Source organism: Anser anser (genome assembly GCF_964211835.1).
Source record: "Anser anser genome assembly, chromosome: 3".
NCBI classification, from domain to species: Eukaryota; Metazoa; Chordata; class Aves; order Anseriformes; family Anatidae; genus Anser; species Anser anser.
Genome location: NC_139722.1, coordinates 30771031 through 30792728, shown reverse-complemented (window position 1 = coordinate 30792728; position 21698 = coordinate 30771031). Strand labels below are relative to the sequence as shown.

General features: G+C 37.3%; 1 protein-coding gene across 11 annotated transcripts in view; it reads right to left on the bottom strand.

Annotated features, from left to right (window-relative positions):
• The window catches only part of ADGRB3 (adhesion G protein-coupled receptor B3), a 468984-nt gene that overhangs the window by 239018 nt on the left and 208268 nt on the right, over window positions 1-21698 (bottom strand). For all 11 annotated transcript variants that reach the window (XR_014582934.1, XR_014582935.1, XM_083832452.1 and 8 more), the window contains 4 exons: window positions 19522-19686; window positions 18454-18618; window positions 13677-13778; window positions 13005-13111 (listed from right to left, as the gene is read on the bottom strand). Coding sequence is in view for 9 of the 11 variants with exons in the window: in XM_083832452.1 (XP_083688578.1) it covers window positions 13005-13111; window positions 13677-13778; window positions 18454-18618; window positions 19522-19686 (539 nt within the window). In the remaining 2 variants the exon portion in view is untranslated. The remainder of the gene's footprint in view (window positions 1-13004; window positions 13112-13676; window positions 13779-18453; window positions 18619-19521; window positions 19687-21698) is intronic.

Sequence of the window (21698 nt, the reverse complement as noted above, 5' to 3'; positions counted from 1 at the left end):
AGTAAATCAAGACTTTGAATCCCCAGAGTAAAGCATTCATTTCACTAAGGAGTGCACGGACAGACTGATATGCTGCCCTTGTAATATAATTTGGAAAACCAAAATCATCTCTAATGAGCTGCAGCTGAGCAAATCATTATTCACCTCAGAGTTCTTTTTATCAAATTACATTTTAGCCAAGCACTTGCAAAATTGTGAATAACACTGCTGTGGAAAGAGGGGAAAAAAAATTATAGTATGAACTAGAAGCAGCAGAAATTCATTTTTATGGCTATATTATCATTTTGATATGCAAAGATTCACCTGCATAAGTTCCCAAGCTCCGTAAGTGTTAATATCTTGACAACAGTGTGATATTTCATATGCAGATTTCTCCTTCTTAAATCTCAAGAGTTAAGGGGTTTTTGGTTTTCCAGCTTCCTCTTTCTGAGAGAAAAGCAGCCAGATTTGCACAAATGCATGTCTGATTTAGGTGTTACATCACTGAGGTTGGCACAAATTAGTACCTTATTTTTATCCAATACCCTAAATGTAGAATTTCATCGTCCAGTTTTGAAAATTATGCTGCACAGGTTTAGAAGACAAGCAATATTAATAGAGAATTTCTGATAATATAGACATGACCTTAAGAAAAGAAAAAAAAAAAGTGTCTTCATAACAAGCTTTAGTTTTCCTCATTAATCATGGGTGTAATATAAATCTCTTACAAACTAGAGCGTCTGAAAACCATCTAGAGGAAGTCTCATTTTAGGCACAAGGGTTGTTCCACTCTGAGGTGAGGCAGTGATGCCAATATCGTTTAAGCAGATCCCTTACAAAACTATCTTCATTTCAGGCCCAATAAATCCTGTGGGATTTTCCCAACGGAGTGAAAAATAGTCCAATTTATGCAAGTATTTTTTCCTTTTAAGCAAAATCAGTTTCTAATACTACTTGGTAGCATCTTATCCAACAACTTCATATACTCTCTCATCTTGTAAACCATTTTTTGTGCTTTAAAGTCAATCTGCTTGCTCTGCAGAAGGGTTTCTGAAAGCTTAAATGTAAATTGTTTGGATCAAAAATTCAAACTTTACTTCTATGAATAAAATTCTTTATATTTTGGTAGCGAGCTTGTTTCCCATAGCATTCAAAAACCTCTCAACTCTTGGATTTCAAAATACTGGATTTCAAAGCTGGAGTCACTCTTTTTGGTGACCAGCCTTTTGGGGGGGCAAGATATGATGTTGATTCTATTCCATTAAGTTATTGTTTTCATTACAAGTGGTCATATGGTCTTCAGATCCCATAAGCTATGATTACCCATCGCTCTTATGTACCAAACTTTAACCTCATTTCCATTTTCCGCACTAGCACCCACTCATTTTTTTGTTTATTTTTGGTTTTGTTTGGTTTTGTTTGGCTTTGTATGTCTGTGTTTTTAATTTAATTTATTTTAATTTATTTTAATTTATTTTTTATTATTTTTATTAAGGTTGCTGTCATCAGTAGAATGAATTAAGAACAGATGAAGGAATATTTAGCTATTCTTCTCAGAAGCTGTTGTTGATACAAAAGATTACATAGGATATTTGTAATGCTGGGGTCTTGCTTCTCAGTCTTCTCACTTGTAGCATAACAAACTTTGAGAACCTTGTAAAGAAATACTCCTTGTAAAGGAGTACAAATATGCCATTAACTCTTATTTCAATCACTTTTTTATCCTCTGATACTATTCAAAGTAGGGCTGTGGGCTCCTAATCACTGATTTTATTCTTGAACCTGCAAGCACTCACATCCAGTTGTGGTACAAATAGTTCTACTTGTCAGGTCAGGTCAGGTAAGATTTTATACTGTTTGTCTAAAAGAACTGAATTTAAACAACAACAAACATCAAAGCAGAGCATACAATCAACCTGAAGTGTGCTGGTTGAATTCAGTTGGATCAAAAGACCCAGAACTCAGTTAGCTTGATGTTTGATTATTTTATAGACTAGTATAGAGAAAAAAAAAAAGTATAGAGGAAGTATAGAGAAAAAAAAAAAGACTGAAACTTGCAAGAAGATGTGAACTGAGAAATGAAAACAAAAACAAAAACTAACAAAAAAACACCCCCACCAACACTTGGAAAATACATTCTTGTCATGGTTTTGGCTGGGATAGATTTAATTTTCTTTGTAGAGGGTCACACAACTCTGTGTTTTGGATTTTTGATGAATACGGTGGTGATAGCACACTGATGTATTTAGCTGTTGCAGAGCAGTGCTTACACAGAGCCTTTCTGCTTCTGCTCTATGCTGCCCTGTCAAGGAGGAGGCTGGTGCTCCAAGGAGGGGTGCACCAGGAGCTGGGAGGGGACACAGCCAGTACAGACTGGTGACCCAGACTGGCCAAAGAGATATTCCATACCATATGCCATCATGCTCATCAATAAAAGCTGGGGTAAAGAAGGAAGAAGTGGAGGATGTTTGGAGAGATGGCATTTGTCTTCCCAAGAAACCATTACCTAGTTCTAACCTTCCCACCAAGGGCAGGGACACCTGCCACTAACAATTCCACTAGACAAATTCAGTTGCTCAGAGCCCCATCTAACTTGGCCTTGAAAATCTCCAGGGGTGGGGCATTTACATCTTCTCTTGGCAACCTGTTCCAGTGCCTCACCACCATCATAAAAATTTCCTCCTAACATTTAATCTAAATCTCCCCTCTTTCAGTCTAAAATGATTCCCCCTTGGCATACCACTATCTGCCCATGTAAAAAGTTACTCTTAATCTTTTTCATAAGCCCCCTCTAAGTACTGAAAGGCCACAATGTGGTCTCCCCAGAGCCTTCTCTTCTCCAGGCTGAACATCTCCAACTCTCTGTCTTTCTTCATAGGGGAAAGGTGCTCCAGCATTCTGATCATCTTCATGGCCCTCCTTTGGACCTGCTCTAACAGGTCCATGTCTTTTTCATGCTGGTCTCATGAGGGCAGAGCAGAGGGGTACAATCACCTCCCGAGACCTGCTGGCCACTCCAATGTTAATGCAGCCCAGGATGCAGTTGGTCTGGGCTGCAAGCGCATTCTGCTGGGTCACATTAAGCCTTTCATACACCAGAACCCCCAAGTACTTCTCTGCAGGGCTACTCTCAATGAGTTCTTCTCCCAGCCTGAATTCATGTCTGGGATTGCCCTGACCCAGGTGCAACACCTTGCACTTGGACTTGTTGAATGTTATTATGTTCATGTGGGCCCACATCTCAACCTTGTCCAGGTCCCTTTGGCATCACCTCCTTCTGTTGTATCAACTGCAATGCACAGCTTGGTATCATAGGAAACTTGCTGAGGGTGCACTTGATCCCACTGTCCATGTCACTGATAAAGATATTAAACAGCACCAGTTCCAAGATGGACCCTAGAAGGATACCATTTGTCACCAGCCACCACCTGCATGCAGAATTGTTTACCACAACTCTGTATTATACAGTCTAAGATGTGCCATTAGATATTCAACTAATCTGCCTTCCTGCATGTAACAGTCCATTCAGCTATCAACAGAAACCCTTTAAAGAAAATAAAATATGTCAGAGAGACTGAAGGATCTCAGCTTAAACTATTTGCTAAAGGCAGAAACAGAGATTTGGTAAAATGCACAAATGGTCCCTAAAAACAACCATGTCTATCCCATATAGGGTACAAAACTGAGAAAATCATCTGGAATTAGAGAAAGCAGAGGAATTCCTTCCTGTCAGGTGAAATCTAATGAGCTGTACGTGCCCAAGAACTATGCAGAAGGAACTGAAGAAAGGATATCCTCTGCCACTAGATCTTAGCCATCCTTCATTTTTACCCATGATAAGATAGATACTTATAATCCTTTTTTTTTCCTTTTTTTCTTTTTTTATGTAACATCCACTTTCTCAAGTACACATTTAACAAATTTTACATCAATGAGCAAAACAGTTCTTAGCTGCACAGATGACTGTCTTGAAACTGTCTTGAAACACTGCTTGACTAGGAGCATTTTCTTAATGCAAAGAATCTAAATGTAAATGTAAATGTACTTAATGTAAATGCACTAGAGCAATAAAAGAAATTCAGAAAAGAGGAGTCCTGATATATTGTCTATGATGTTTTTTTCCGTTCATCCTGCTATCACTTGATGCCCTAGGTCACGAGATTAAAGTAGGCAAAGCATACCTATTTATCACTTAGCATTTTCCACTTATAATGCTTTAGTAAGAATAGTCCTAATTTTCTTCTTTAAGTATTATTCTTAGAGCTAACCAAATAATTTCCCAAGGGTTTATTTCACGGATTTGGGTGTTTTTGTCCCTTAATTTGTTCAGTGGATAATTTTTCATATTAGTCAACCAGCTGTATAAGCTAGTCAAACAGTATTTGTTGAATTCATTTGATGACTGATTTGTACCAAATGTTGGATAAATTATTCATGAATAATTGATTCTGTTATTCAAAGAGATCTAGTTATCATCCCAAGTTTTAAAAGGGACCTGTATTGCACAGTACAAAAGATAAAATAAACTTAAAATAAACAAGCTTAGGTGCTTCATCCTCTTAATTGTTTTTAGTCAAGCTCCTGTACATGAATGGTGGACACCATGCCCTCCAAAGATGCAAACCAACTGCCAGTCACCACACCACAAGCTAAACCATTCCCCTGCACTGTTTCATCATGCTCCATATTCTCTTCAGAGGTCCTGTAGTTACATTTTTTAACATACCAGGGATTTTCTGTGCTGTGATATGAAAAGATATAAACATTAAGAAGGAACAGTGGATAGACATTAATTTGGAAGTACAGAAATATTTATTTTCTGCCTAACTGGTCTCCCTCAGTTCCCCATCAACAACAACAACAAAAAAACAACGGAGGTGTAGTAGAGCCTGATCTCAAGTATATGCTGAGGATATGTATTAATTAAAGATTTTTAATTACTCTGAAACTGTTGTAATGATGTATTAAGTGTTTAACGCACCTCTGAGTTGCTGAGAAACAGAAGGATAAAACTGAGAAAGCCCATGGCTTGAGAAAAAGACAGTTTAATAGGAAAAAAATGAAAAAAAGAAACAAAGAGAAACAAAACTAAGAAAAATAAGTGATGCAAAATGCAACTGTGCATCACTAGCCGCTAATTCTTAACCTGTCCCTGAGCAGCAGCAACCCTGGCAAACTTTCCCCAAAGTTTTTATTGCAGAGCACAATATCATATGATATGGAATATCCCTTTGGTCACTTTGGGTCAGCTGTTCTGTCTGTGTCCACTCCTAGCTTTTTGTACACCCTCAGCCCCAGCTTTCTAAGAAACAGAAAAAAACAACTTGACTCTGTGTAAGCACTGCTCAACAACTAAAACATTCATGTGTTACCAATGCTATTTTCATTACAAATCCAAAAGATAGAAGCATATTAGGTAATATGAAGAAAATTAACTCCAAATTAACAGCCAAATCCAGCACAAATATTGATGTTTCAAAGAATGATTCATATATGTAGGCAATTTAATTTAAACAGTGGAAAGCCCTGCCTTCTTATACATCTGAAGTACATGGCTGTCATGAGTAGAGCAGTAACTCTGCCTGGCACACAGGCAGAACAAAGTATATTATCTTTAGCATTATGAGTATATTTTTAACTTTACTGACACATCATGTTTTGCAAATAGACTTACAAATGGATTTTGAGATGAAAATATGGTGCCATTTTTCTATGATTTGCATAGCTACCATATTAATCTCCATAAAAGTCTCAATTCAAGATGAAGAACATGCAGCATGGCTGGGTTTCTGCTACTTTAATACTGCCTGTTAAGGATTGAAATCTGTTCTATGTCACTTCTAGGTGAGTAACAGAAAAAAAATGTAAAAATACACAAATTTTTCTGTATGAGACAGTGAACCTACTGTAGCTATATACAGTATCATAAAGTCATAGAATCATAGAATCATTAAGGTTGGAAGAGACCTTCAAGATCATCTGGTCCAACCATCCCCCTACTACAATGTTACCCACTAAACCATGTCCCTAAGCACCACGTCCAGCCTTTCCTTGAACACCCCCAGGGACAGTGACTCCACCACCTCCCTGGGCAACCCATTCCAATGCCTGACTGCTTTCTGAGAAGAAATGTCTCCTAATTTCTAACCTAAACCTCTCCTGGTTCAACTTGAGTACATATATGTGTTTATGTACTAAGGAAATGATCTTATAGCGTTAATCACCTGTGGTAATGTGGTAAAATTCTATATGCTATAGTATAGAATTATGGCTTAATGTGGACATCTGGTGAAAAACGTTGTTAACATTTGTAGAAAAAAAGCTATCTTTAGAAAGAAAGTAAAAATCACATTGATGCTAGAGTAACAAACTATGAATTTACTTTTATAGAATTTTGGCCTTGTGTGAATTCCTAATCCCACTGGAATCATGGAAGTCACTAGAGTCATAATTTCGGATGAGCAAGCAAATGAATCACAGAGTCACAGAATCACAGAATCGTAGAACGGTTGAGGTTGGAAGGGATCTCTGGAGGTCATCTAGGGGTAAATGAAGAGTGAGTTGAGAGCTTATGGGTAAGAAGTAAAGGGCAGGCTACCATGGTTGACACTGTTGTGGGTGTTTGCTACAGGCCACCTGATCAGGAAGAGGAGGTAGATGAAGCCTTCTTCAGATAGCTCCAAGTAGCCTCTCAGTCACAAGGCTGGTTCTCATGGGGGACTTCAACACCCTGATATCTGCTGGGAAGAACACACAGCTAGGCACAAACAGTTCAGGAGGCTCCTGCAGTGTATTGATGATAACTTTTTGACACACATGGTAGAGAAGCCAACAAGGAGAGGTGTGCTGCTGGACCTTGTACTAACAAATGAGGAAGGACTAGTTGGAGATGTGAGGGTCAAAAGCAGCCTTTCCTGCAGTGACCATGATATAGTGGAATTCAGGATCTTGTGAGGAAGAAGCAGGGCAAAAATTAGAATTGCAACCCTGGACTTCAGGAGATCAGACTTTGGCCTCTTTAGGGATCTACTTGAAGAATTCCATGGGTTAGGGCCCTGGAATTAAGGGGGGGGCCAAGACAGTTGGTCAGTATTCAAGCATCACTTCCTCCAAGCTCAAGATCGGTTCATCCCTATGAGTAAGAAGGCAAGCGAAGGGGGCAAGAGACCTGCATGGATGTGCAGAGAGCTCCTGGCAAAGCTCAGACAGAAGAAGGAAGTTTACAGCATGTGAAAAAAGGGACAGGCCACTTGGGAGGAATACAGAGTATGCAGGGATGTGACAAGGAAGGTCAAGGCCCAGTGGGAATTACATCTGGCAAGGGATGTCAAGGACAACAAGAAGGGCTTCTTCAAATACATCACTACAAAAAAGGAAGACTGGGGAAAATGTCAGCCTGCTGCTGAGTGAGAGGTGACAAAAGGATACAGAGAAAGTGGAGTTGCTGAATGCCTTTTTTGCTTCAGTCTTTACTGATAAGCGCAGTCCTCAGGAATCCCAGACCCTGGAGACATGAGAGAAAGTCTAGAGAAAGAAGGACTTTCCCTTGGTTGAAGAAGATTGGGTCAAAGATCAGCTAAGCAAACTTGACATCCACAAACCCATGGGCCCCGATGGAATACACCCATGAGTGCTGAGAGAGCTGGACAGTGTTATTGCTAGGCTACTCTCCATCATCTTTGAAATGTTGTGGAGAACTGGAGAGGTGCCTGAGGACTGGAAGAGAGCCAATATCATGCCAGTCTTCAAGAAGCACAAGAAGAAGGACCCAGGCAACTACAGACCAGTCAGCCTCACCTCCATCCCTGGAAAGGTGATGGAGCAGCTCATCCTGGAGGTCATCTCCAAGCATCTGGAGGATAAGAACGTAATCAGGAATAGTCAGCATAGATTCACCAAGGGGAAATCATGTTTAACCAATCTGATATCCTTCTATGATGAGATGACTCGCTGCGTAGATGAACGGAAAGCGATGGATGTGGTCTACCTTGATTTCAGCAAGTCTTTTGACATTGTCTCCCATAAAATCCTCATAAACAAGCTCAGAAAGTGCGGCCCTGATGAGTGGACAGTGGGATAGATTGATAATTGGCTGGATGGCAGAGCTCAGAGGATTGTGCTTAGTGGTGTGGAGTCTAGTTGGAGGCCTGTAGCTAGCAGTGTCCCCCAGGGATCAGTACTGGGTCCAGCATTGTTCAACTCATCCATCTATGACCTGGACGATGGAACAGAGTGCACCACCAGCAAGTTTGCTGATAACACAAAGCTCAGAGGAGTGGCTGATACCCTAGATGGCTGTGCTGCCATTCAGAGGGACCTCAACAAGCTGGAGGGCTGGGCTGAAAGGAACCTCATGAAGTTCAACAAGAGCAAGTGCAGGGTCCTGCACCTAGGGAGGAATAACCCCAAGCACCAGTACAGGCTGGGGTATGACCTGCTGGAGAGCAGCTCTGCAGAGAGGGACCTGCGAGTCCTGGTGGAGAGCAGGCTGACCATGAGCCAGCAATGTGCCTTTGTGGCCAAGAAGGCCAACAGTATCCTGGGCTGCATTTGGAAGAGTGTTGCCAGCAGGTCAAGGGAGATGATCCTCCCCCTCTACTCAGCCCTTGTGAGGCCACACCTGGAGTATTGTGTCCAGTTCTGGGCTCCATAGTACAAGAGGGACATAGAACTACTGGAGCAAGTTCAGAGGAGGGCTGTGAAGATGATGAGAGGACTGGAGCACTGTCTTGTGAGGACAGGCTAAGAGAACTGGGCCTGTTTAGCCTGGAAAAGAGAAGGCTGAAGGGAGACCTCACCAATGTGTATAAATATCTGAGGGGACCACGTCAAGAGGATGGAGCTGATCTCTTTTCAGTTGTGCCCAGTGACAGAATGAGAGGCAATGGGCACAAACTGAAGTACAGGAGGTTCCAGCTGATTATTAGAGGGCATTTCTTTATTTTGAAGGTGACAGAGCCCTGGAACAGGTTGCCCAGAGAGGTTGTGGAGTCTCCTTCTCTGGAGATATTCAAAACCAACCTGGATGCTATCCTGTGCAATGTGCTCTGGGTGATCCTGTTCGGCAGGGGGGATAGATTAGATGATCTTCAGAGGTCCCTTCCAACCTTGGCCATTCTGTGATTCTGTGATCCACCCTCACTGCTTAGAACCTCTTGCCCAGGACCATGTCCAGTTGGCTTTTGAAGATCTCCAAAGAGGGAGAATTCACAGCTTCTCTAGGTAACCTGTGTCAGTGCTTAGTCACTTGCACAGTAAAGAAGTGTCTCCTGACATTCAGAAAGAACCTCCTGTGTTGCAGCTTGTGCCCACTGCCTCCTGTCCTGCCTCTGGGCACCGCAGAAAAAAAGCTTTGCTCCATTCTCTTTGCACCCTCCCTTCAGGTATTAATATACATAAGATCTCTCTGAGCCTCCTCTTATCTAGGTTAAAAAGCTCTCTCAGCCTTTTCTCAAATGAGAGAGACTCCAGTCCCTTAATCATTTTTGTGGCCCTTCATTAGACTCTTTCCAGAATGTGAATGTCTCTCTGTACTGGGGAGCCTATAACTAACTGCACACAGTACTTCAGGTGTAGTCTTACTGATGAATACATGAAGCTCTGATATTTTCTGCCCCCAGTCCAAGCTGGCCAAATATAATATGTTTTTATTGTAAATAATAAATAAAAGTAGATAAAAAAAGCCTCAGGGATACTGTCTAGAACTGAGGCCAATGAGTGAAGCCAGCTTGTATCCCTCAAGCTAAATTCTCTTTCTCTTCATTCTCCAAGAGAAAGATAGGATTATTACCTGCTGGGAATGGTCTCTCTGCCATGCTGTCTTGTAAACGATGTTAGTTGTTGTTTGGAAGAGTGCTGGTTGGTATGGTCGTAAATCATATCAGGGAGTATGCTAACAGATAAATAATTAAACAGTGCAGATGACTGCAAGGATTATGTTGATGCTTATGTTAACGCTTGGACACTTATTTACTAGTATAATTGCAAGTTTCCAGTTCAGAATCTGTGTACTTTGGATCCCAGTATATGATATGCTTTTCATAAAAGAGCATTTGCTTGGGCACAGCACTATGTGAGTTCAGGTCTGTGACTTTGGGGCTGGTTCTGGATCCTATGTGGTGTGTTTGGAGGGCAAAGAGATCTGTCTGTATTCCTCCAGGTGGGCATGCCTTTAACATAGTATGTATTGTCTGTGTATTATGTACATCAGCTGCTTTAAACCAACCTCATAAATACCATATTTGAAGACTATACACCCATTACTATTTTATGCATTTCAGGTAAGAAATGAAAGTTTTTCATCTCAGACTCATAGGAACATGCACAGAACTGTGACACCCCCCATTATACCTGTTCTAAGTTAGAAAATAACATTATTGTAAGTTAAGCACACCGAAGCATCTCATAAATGCTTTCATAAGCATATATATTTATTATAGCAACACCTTCTGTCAGCAGCTTCCTTATAAAGCTCTATTTTCAGGGATTTATAGAGCTGACATATGTATCGTGGGGGTACAAGCCTACATTGCAGGCCAATGACCTTATAAGTCTTTACCTCATTTTTTCTATGATTCTTTAAATAAGTTGTGTTGTTCACTTTGAGAAGCAGCAAGATGTAAGACGAGCAGATTTTCTTTGTGAGCAACTCCCAGGTGTAAAAAAAATCATTTTTTCTCCTCTAATTTGTATGCATATAAACTAGTCTCAAATGTTGTACAGCAATAAGATGGTTTTAGATGCTTGCATAACTTTAAAGAAGCTTTAGTTATTTTTAAATGTTCTTTGGCAAAAGATTATTTCACAGTGTGGTCTAATCATATTTAATATTTTGAAGAAGGAAATATAGAAGAATAGATAAATCCGATATGGATGCCTTCAATTGTTCAACAATGACCCCTTTCTGTCAGGTAGACTTGCAAGTCTTCAGAAAACATCAATGCATCATCAAAAGTCAGCCAGGTAAGTCATACCACTAAATAACATGAAAAAGTATTTCCCACTGGTTGTGTTGCTTATGAATGACTTCTACCAACACTACATAACGTAAAGGCTGAATATCAATACAGAATCAGTGGAATGAGGATCAATGCTGTGAATAAATGTGGATGTGAAACCTAAAATGGTAAGAACAGAGGAAAACTCCAAAGGGATAACCAGCCATGTTAAGATAAATACATCCTTTAAAATATTTCTGAAGACTGACTATTTAAATGCAAAAATAACAAAGAAAAAAAAATAATTTGCTTTTAAATACCAGCTCAAAAAGAAATATTAAATTTCAATTTTTCAATTGCAGTGTGATTTTTTTCTGCAATATATCATTATTATTCAAAAGTGCATATATATTACCTGCAGACATTACCTTTATTATGCTATGTACAAACATGCAACTTCTAAACAAATGAAACACAAATGTATTTCTGTCAATGCCCATATATAAGACTATGTTTAGACATGCTACATGCAGCTGTCATGAAAGAATAAGATATCAAAAAATATCAAAACCAAAATATTTGCAGCCATTTAATTTTTTTTTTTTTCCTAGTGTGAACTCTTAAAGGGTAGAACAACATACAGACAGCAAATATAAAAGTTTCTTTGCAGTGTTCGCAGTGGAGAAAATTGCTTTAGCACTTTATTCTGTGTTATTTTAAAAATAATGCTTGAAACTTAATCCCGGGAATCAATAAAGTTGGAATCTACTGAAACAGAAGTGCAACTCAAGGAAATTCATGAAAATCTCCTCGAAGTGGCAAGACAGATTTGAGGAATAACAACATTGCTACTTTCCAAGCCACCAAAGATATTTAAACATGGCACTCAAACGTTGCACTTGGATGAGACTGGGAAGTTATGAAGCACATAGCTGTATTAGTGCCCCTCTGCTGAATGACTAATGGAGCAGTGGCCTTTGGAAAAGGAGTCAGAGTATATAAGAATGTCAGAAAATATATGATGCAAGAAAAAGTCATTGTCCATGAGAATTTTCAAAGGTGTTCTTCCCACCAAAATATTAACCTGACTCATCTGTGGAAATAGAATGTAACAATTCTATTTTAACCTAGCATATACCATAGTAGTATATTTATAATGTAGTATATGCAATATATTACGTACATAAGTATAAGCATATTTAGGCAGTATATACAATGGTTCTTATGCAAGGGACCTTCTCAGATCATCTATTCCAACTGTCCACTTCAGGGCTAATCAAAAGTTAAAGCACATTAATGAAGGCATTATCCAAATACCTCTTGAACATTGACAGGCATGCATGAACCACCTCTTTAGGAAGCCAGTTCTAGTGTTTAACCACCCTCATAGTAAAGAAATTTTTCCAAATGTCCAGTCTGAACCTCTCCTGGTGCAGCTTTGTATTATTCCTCTGCTTCTTAACATACATAAGTGTATATAATAGATATAGTATATTTAAGTGTATGTACCATATGCTTTGCAAAGAAAATTTTTGTTAAGCATGCTGAAAAAAACATAATATTTCTTCATCTAGGTTTACTTTACTTTTTCCAAGGCATTGCAATAGCTTCACCCTACAATCATTATTCTTTGTTAAATTTGAAGGTGAAGTTCTAAATTCAATAGCAGGAAGAAATATCATTTCTGACTTTCTCGTGTGCAATTATAGAATTCAAGGTATTATAAAATTATTAATTGCGTCACTCTTCCAGTAAATCTCATTTATTCACATCTCATTTTCTAATAAACCAAAATATGTCTTACCTTCTGACCCCTATAAAAATTTCACAGAGTGGGCATGTAAGAAAGGAATCTGAATCATTTTTCCATTTCTACAGTAAGATAAAACTTCTTTCACTCAAGCACCAGGAATATGTCAGACTGGAATGATATGAAATATGAATAGAAATGTTTCTTTCTTAGGTCTGTTTTCCACCTGGCATTTCTCATCAGAAATCTGACTTGAGAGTAAATAGGTAAGCTTGTTTTCACATGAACGATTAGTAATGAATAAACAGAGCAAGTACTAAAGCTGGCTTTGCACCTACTGAATGCTGCAAGTGTCTGTACTCATTTGATATGCATCTAGCGAAGCTTGGATGTTCCCAGAAGGCCACTCCATGAACACTGAGAGAGCAGCGTCTGCTAGTGGTGCCTGTAAGTCACAAAGAAGACAGAAAATATTTATATATGTGAGACCAATTGGAAAGAATGAAGCATATTTAAACTACATTCCATGTTATTTTAAAAGGACACAGAAACAATTTCATTCAATGATCATCAGCATATAGAGTAGTACAAGATTCTGAAAAACATTTCAATGTTCACTTGCTGGGATTTTAGCATTGCTTTTTAATTAAAAAGATTTTTATGTTTTGCTTCATTTTCATCAGTTTGCCTGATACGTCCTATCAAATTGATTTGTCAGCTTTCTCTCTCTATCTATAATGCATATAGACAAACATATATGCATGTGTGTACATATAAACATACATACACATCACAAACACATTCATAAATGCATACTATGAGACAAGGTATATTATAGGTACATGTATATGCTATATGTACATGGATATGTAAACATGTAGGCTATATGTATATTCATATATATATACACATGTATACATATGTATGAGTCTAGTGATTATTTCTAGAATAAAATGCAAAAGATTTTTCCCTTTTTATTATTATCATGTAATTTCAAAGTAATACTGTACCTGTGGCATTGAGAGGACATCGATTGAATGCCATGTCCCCAGCTGGGGTCCTTTTCCACACCATTGACATCAAATAATCCTCAGGACATATTTCATAAGGTGCTGCCATTTACAAATGAGAATATAAATATAAATATAAATATAAATATTAATATTAATATTAATGTAAAACAGACATTTTTTATCAGAAAAGTAAGTCTTTCATCTTGCCCCAATTCTTCCTGAGATGTATATATTACCATTTTTTGGTTTTATTTTAAGAATGAAACATATAAACAAACAGCATTAATTTTTGTATAACAGTCTTTGTGATGGTATTTATTTCATAGTCTGTGCCTTTACTCTCTTCAATGTTCTTTAGATGGTGACTGTAATGTTAATGGGTTTGAATCTCTTATTGTTCTATTTTGATCAATAATACCAAGCATCGATAAGAAGTTGACAATTATTACATGGTTATAAGCTGCGATGTTTATCTTACACAAAAATTTCTACAGATTTTTCTGAACCTTAAACTGTGTCTGAAAGAATCAGTTCTGAAGCCACAGTTTAAACATCACGTGTGCTAAGGGCAAAAAATGAGAACTGTACATTCTGAAGTCCAAAAAGCAGGTTATTCCCTTGAAATACATTTCTTTACAATTTGGTAATTAAGCAAGTAAATCAATAATGTGGGTATGAGTGGCTATAAAACAAAATGAACTTTTATTGGTTATCGCAATATTATTTGTATATTTACTGTACATTCCCAGTTTATAATTTTTGAGTGAATTAGATCAACACAGCAAATGTCTGGCTGATGTCATCTTACAACTTAAAGGACAAATACCAATTAGTGAAAACATTCCAAATTCAGAAGAGAAAAATCATAAAAATCATGAGTTATTTAGAAGTATTATTATATTTATTTCAGTTATTTCAGGAAAATTCTAACCCTGCAGTAAAGTCGCTACCAAAAAAAAAAAAAAAAAAAAAGAAGAGAAAGGAACTTCTAAAGGAACTGCTATCATTATTTTACAGATGGAGTGATGGTAAGGAATGAAACAATTCAATGATTTTCCCATGGTTACATGGGAAAACTCTATTCAGATGCAGGAACAGACTCCAGATTTTACCCATCCAATTGCACACACCATAAAATTGTATACACCCTCTTCCCTTTTTTGCACTTCTGCTGACAGAAGAGTGAGGTGAGGGAGGGAATGGAGCGGTACCCTCTCTTTGCAGATGATAAAGAATACCTTGCAGATGGTTCAGTAATGCTAATATAAATCACACTTGGGCATAAAAATTGCCTGCTAAATTTGCCTCACCATCAGCATTCCTCAATTGTAAATCAAGACAGACTGTGCTGCTAAAAATGCAAGTGATCCATTAATGGCAAAACTCAAAGAAATTTGGTTATATTCTTAATCTAGAATACTAACACTGCTTCAGACATGCCCCAGAAGTGGGTGCATGACCAGTGTTACAATGGAAAAAGTCAGACTTTGAGAAACGTGCCATCTGGTTATAAATGCAATTACTACCCTATTATGACCTTATAAACAAAAGAAGTGTTCTGATTTGGAGATTGTATGATTAACATAATGCAGAAGTAATATTATAAATTACATAAATATGAAAAAATTTAGATACCTTTGGTAAGTATGCTTATCATGCAGCTCTGGCCAATTCAGACAGAAATGACTAAGAACACTTGCTAAGGCTGATTCTCAGAACTAAAAATCTTACTTCCCTACAAACACTGCTTGTTTTTTGTTTGTTTATTGTTTGTTTGTTTGTTTTGTTTTGTTTCCTCCTGAAAACATGCGTATACATGCATATATACACACTTTTATATATATATCATGTTCTCTGTTTTATGTTAGCAAGTTACAGGTAATATCAGAAGTTTTCCGTCTGTCTGTTGAAGGTTAGTACTTGTATTCTTTTACATGACACTTTTCAAAACTTGTTTTAATTTGAGCCTACTGCCAGAGATAACTGTGTACCTCTGTGTTGTGTTCAAAGTAAAAACCATTTCCAAAACTCAGAATTATGTGAAGAGAGATGTAGAAGCAAGTCAGAACTTGGATAATATGTCAACGAGCCCAGGCAAACAAGTTTGCCTGGACCCTGGTTGACTCTGTGCTGTGCACCTCTGTCTCTCTCAACACTTTGTTTTTGCATCAAGGACAGCTGTGCATAAAAAAAAACAAACAAACAAACAGTTCTTTCCAAAGCTGTTGTTTGGTCATTCTATAGTAAGTTTTCCACAATGATTCCTGCTCAACTAGCTGCCTAGGAAATTCAGTATTTTTTTTTCCTTTTTCATATTTGTTTACAATTTTCTGAAGTTATCCTTCATAAAAGGATTCCTTGAATCCTTAACACTGCTGACCTGTTAGGAGTGAAATCTAACTTCAGATATTTGGGTTATAATAAAGGAGCAATGACTGAAGCCAAAGTACATGAAATCTTTATCTTTTGTTCCCAGTATATTATACGATAGTAGGAAACAACTGTAGTTTTAAAATTACTAATTGTTTATAGAAATAAATCACACAGAAAGATATTTTTTGTCTAGAAACCAAGTAAATTGAGAAACCTACTTTCAGATAATAGTTCTGAGCCTGCCTTTCTTAGTGCTGATTATATTCAGCTTCTAGGAGTATCTGATGTAAATCAGCTCCTGCCAGAACCAGTTGAAGAGAATCACTGATAAGACTATGAAGATCCTGAATAACATTCACATGATGCAGATCTCAAACAATAAAAGTCCAGTCAATATTTTCAGTCAGTCAAGTGAACAGCTCTGTTTGCAAAGTACCTTATTAACAACAGCCTGCATAATAGAAAAAGGTTTTATTCTCCTTTTGCTTATACAGTTATAAGTCAGCAATATATAATTTCGTCTTCTGTAAGTCTAGAAATCTGGGTGATACAAACTGGTGCAGCTTCATCCACTTAACAAATATGTTATGCACATCTTCAGAGCTGAGGATCTGGTCTTAAACTTACGGTAAACCAATGTTAATATAGAAAAAAATTACTGTTACAGTCTCTCATGTTTCTCAATGACTTAGACAAAAATATCTTTTCATCATTTCTGTACAGTATTTTTCATTTTTGCTGTGTGTTTATTAAAATTAAATCTATCATTTTATTTTTAGTAATGCAAAGTTTTGGTAAATTATCCAATGTCTACATTTAAATCTGAGATTCTTTAGGAAACATCAGTCTAGAAACAAACATATCTGTTATTCATGTATAATCTTCTGCACAAGTATAACCTGTTAAAAGATTACTATGGTTTCTACAAGCATACTGATTCTAATCTGGAATTAATCAAGTTAATAAATACACATAGCAAATGGAAAACAATGCTCTGTGTGCATTTGACTTACAAATACATTTGTAAAATATTTTATTAACAGCAGGTGGCAACCTTTTAAAATTGCAGCAGTGTGGTTTTACTTTGAAATATAGAGACAAAACATTTCAGGAGTGGTTGTATAAGCAAAAGCTTGTTTATCTGAATGTCTGTTTATTGAGAACATTCCCATTAACCTTCTCTTAATGAGGTGCTTTCATAGAGGAAAGTCTACATTTACCAAGTAAATTATTTGCTATGGAAATTTTAATTTATTTAGGAACCCAATACTGATTCTGTTTTGGCCTACTTTTCAAATAATGTACTAAAATTAAAGAGACCATTGGAAAAGTTAAAATTGGTAAACTTTTCCAGTCTAGTATAACAATTTTATAAGTAGTCCTTTTACTGTTTTTCAAATGCAATGAAATTCATTGTACTACTATGTTGCAACTATCTTGAAAACTGTTCTTTGATGGCTGCCAAGTGATAAGCATGCTGCCTATGAAAACCTGGGCTCGAAAACATAAAATTCACATCAGATATATTTCCTATTTCCTGACCCAAAGTATCTCCGCTATTTAGGTCTTTTTGTCCCTAGCACAGAGCCATCAAAATATGAAGTGGAATTTTCCAGTAGTCAATGAGATTGCTAGATTAATTTTGAAGTGTCCTGGCTTGAAGTTCAGAGCACAGGATTTCCCAAGTGAATGACTAAATCATCCTACACCTTACTACTTGCACCTTATTTTGTTATCTTATTCCAGGGCACTCTTTTTCTCTAGGACGTCTCTTCACAGATAAATAAGTTCACTTCTGAAAGAGCTAAAAAGTGCACTTTTATTAGCTCTCACTTAGAAAGACTTAAATCTATTGTAAGGACTAAGTAAAAAGTGCTGAAAAGAAATAAATTTAAGTATTATATTAAAGGAGGAAATATATATATTTTTTCTTTTTAAATCTTTGCTTTTTATGAAATGTCACATATATTCATTCATTCTATACACTATAGTAAGGTTCACTGCTTTTCTCTTATCTTTACTGCACTGGAATTTACCCCAAATATATAACATCAAGGCCTCTTGTACACTGCATAAAAATAATTCCACAATTTACAAAAACAGGCCTAATATTCTTAGAAACAGTGTATTCAGAGATAATTTCTGTAGCAAATTATTTCTACAAATGTGATGTACCTTGGCAATGAAATATTTTTCTGATATATTTCTATAATACAGCATTTTGATTTATTTCAAACATGATGCTCATATATTCAATTGAACTAGTTTACACCCTGCTACATAAACACAACTCTTTAGGACTACTGCTTTACAGATGTTGATCTTGTCTCTCCTAAAGGTGACTGTTAAAGTAAGCCATACTGCAGTGTAGGTAATAACAGTGATTATATCTGCTTCTCACCAGGACACCTCTGTTCACTGCACCGTCTAACTTCCTCTCCAGTTCCCTCGCATTGCTGCCCAGTCACAGCAGCCCCTTGACAGATCCTTATTCTCCTCTCCCAGCCACCGTCGCAGGACTTGGAACATCCACTCCAGTGGCCCCACTGGTTCCACTGGCCATTTGCTATTGGGAAAAATATAATTACAGTGATGACATAATGACAGTAATAAAGGATGACATAGAGGTTATTCTTTACTTAGGTAAGAGAAGAAAGCCCCCAAATAGATTAGATGCGTTTGTGTAACTACCAGTGACAAGAAGTAGAAGATACTGGCCATGGAACCTCTAAAGATGGGGGAAGTCTCTACTTCTTTCCTAAATATGGGCTTGTTTAAACGACTTGCATATCAAGGTTAAAAAAAAAAAAAGACTGGTGAGTTTTAACAGTGAGTTAGTTGCAAAACACACAGCCCACAGTCACTTTTGCATATTTTTATATGCACTTGTATAGTGCTATTGTAGGGGTGCACATAATGATTTGCAGTGTACGTAAGCATCATTTAAAAAAAGTAAATAAATACATTCTTGCATGTGATATTTTAGAAGCAGGACTTTACATGCCCTGACATGTTGAATGCAGCCTAAAAGTATGTATAAATTTAATTTACCCACCCTGGAATTCTGGCCAGAGGATCATGAAACAGTCCCAGAGTAAGAGAGAATCATTTCATACACATTCATTTCCTAGCTTCTTAAGACACTTTACTAAATATTAAATATTTTAGTCCTCAAACAGTTCCTTATTTCTTGTATGTCCTTTAAATGGCAATAAAACTGAAAAGCAGGCATGCAGCCCTTGTCATGCAGCCTTTTGCAGATGCACTCTTTTTATCTCCAGGTGGCTCATCAAATTAAAAAGGAGACAGGCCCCACTTCTTCTTCTGGGGAGGCTGCTCCATCCTCCACAGCCCACTGGGGCCTGTGGTGGAGTAAGCGCATGCCCATGTGCCAGCAGCTGCACTCAGAGCAGCAGACAGGCCCAACCCTTCACTTCCTCCTCCAGACATAGGGCAGGTGGATACTTACCAGTGCACTCAGGGTTATAGCACTCCCGGCTCTCAGCCCATGGTCCCCTGCACTCGGATCCGCCGTGGGCCGCAGCCGTGCACTGACGGCTTCGCTGCTGGGTGCCATTAGAGCAGGTCACTGAGCACTGGCTCCATGGGCTCCACTCCTGCCACTGGCCGTCCACTGCCACGAGGCACAAAAGAGATGGACATAGCAGAGTTACCACCAAAACCATGCTAGGCCTTGTGGGTTTGTTCTAGGGTAGGGATATGAACACGTCTCTTTGGGCTGATGCCAAAGAGCTGAGCTTTGGGCTGAGCCCAAAGAGTTTGACTTCTTATAGCAATCAAATACAGAAGTTCTTGTTACAAACCACTTTAAAATAATTTAAAACTAATTTTTTTTTTCTCTTTCCTTTTTATCTCATCTCCTCTTTTTCATCTCAAATTTTACACCGATGTAACAAAGGACAAATTATGACTTTGCTCGCATACCACAATGTTTGAAAGGCTGTGCAGTTTTCTTTCTCTTTAAAACAAAGTATTATGTAAAAGACTTGTCTTTTTAGGTCAAAGTAGAGACCTATCTTGTAAGCTCTGAGCCTTTAAAAGTAATTCTTTACAGCTGCAGCTATCACTCACATAGGTCAACTTATAAGATTCTTTGTCCTGACTGTAAAGTTAGTTCTGTTAGCTGAGTAGAAAAAGGAAAACAAGAATTACCACATTGCCTAACATAAGACTGTTCTCTACATTTATAAAATTGAATTTATTGCTGAATAAATTTATTTCTTTCTCTATTTCTTTCTCAGAAAACCATCACAGTTCTTCAGCAGTCTTTGAGATAAAATATAGGAGATCAGAAATGGCCTGTCTTGGTCATCAAATCTACTTTCTTTCTTTGCATACTGAATAATCTGCTTCCTGAATTTGTCAAGATGAATGTTTAAACAATATAGATACGGGGATGAATTCTGTATTTAGTAATTTGTATTAGCCCATACACATGGGTTTGGAAGAATATTTCCATGGGTAAATGTTTAGGACTGTTATTTTTAATTTCCTATATCAGAAATCTCATTGATGCAAATGAAAATATTAAAAACCAAAATTATAGAAAATATAAACCAATTAAGTTCCCATACAAGTGAAAATTTACATTGTATATAATGGATAATGGGACTAGACAGTGTTCTTAAAAATGGTTAAGCATTATGAAATGATATTACTGATTGTACTAATTCAGAATCCCACATTCCTATTGACTTTAAAATCATCAATTGCTTGTTGCACCTGCATTTGCTGAATATAAACTCAAAATTTGGGATGTAATGTAATTTTGATTAATACTATTCCTTGAAAACATGGTTTTATAATTACTGTTGTCATAAAAGTATCATTGCTGAAAATGAGTAAATTCACTTGCTACATTTGCCAATCCCTGGTTTCAGGATTCTTCTGAAGGACAGCTGGGATAGTAGCTTTCGAAGTTGGTGGAGTTAAGAATTAAAGAGGAAGCAGGATCTTTAATTTAGTGATTTAACTTTTAAAAGCTCTTTTTAAAGGTACTGTGTCTGCATGCGTGCACCTATATTCAGTGAAATACAGAGATGAACTATTTTACCGCTGTCCAAAAATTATCATAAAGCATTTCTACCAGTTCAAAGATAATATCTGTACCTCTAATTCCCAGGATCTTAGAGAACAGTGAATTAAAGGAGGAAGGGTTTTGATTATTTTTTTCCCTCAAGTTCTATATTAAAGATTTTATGTAATGTCTGGTTGTGAACCACTTCTCAATGCAGATGCCTCTCAAGCCATGAAGCTGTACCCTGATAATTTATTCAGCAGAAAGGAACTCTTTCCAAACATGGAAGCTAGTTTCATTCATTAATCATAAAAGCTTTATGTGAAGAGGAAAACATTATGGAAATTACATTTCAATGCACCCTCTTCAGTTTTATTCATTGCTATATAGTATTATTTAGGGTAGGAAAGATTGAATCAATTATTATATTGTCTTTTGAGGAAACTCATTCTGTGGCATCTCATATATATTTCATAGTTCTCCCTTCTTATCTTTAGGAGCAAAAAGTGTGTTATTTTTCTATTTCAGAAATACTGCTAAAAGTCTAACGAATTGAACATGAAGATTCCTTTATAAAATTGAACATTCAAATTACAGAAAGTCTTCAC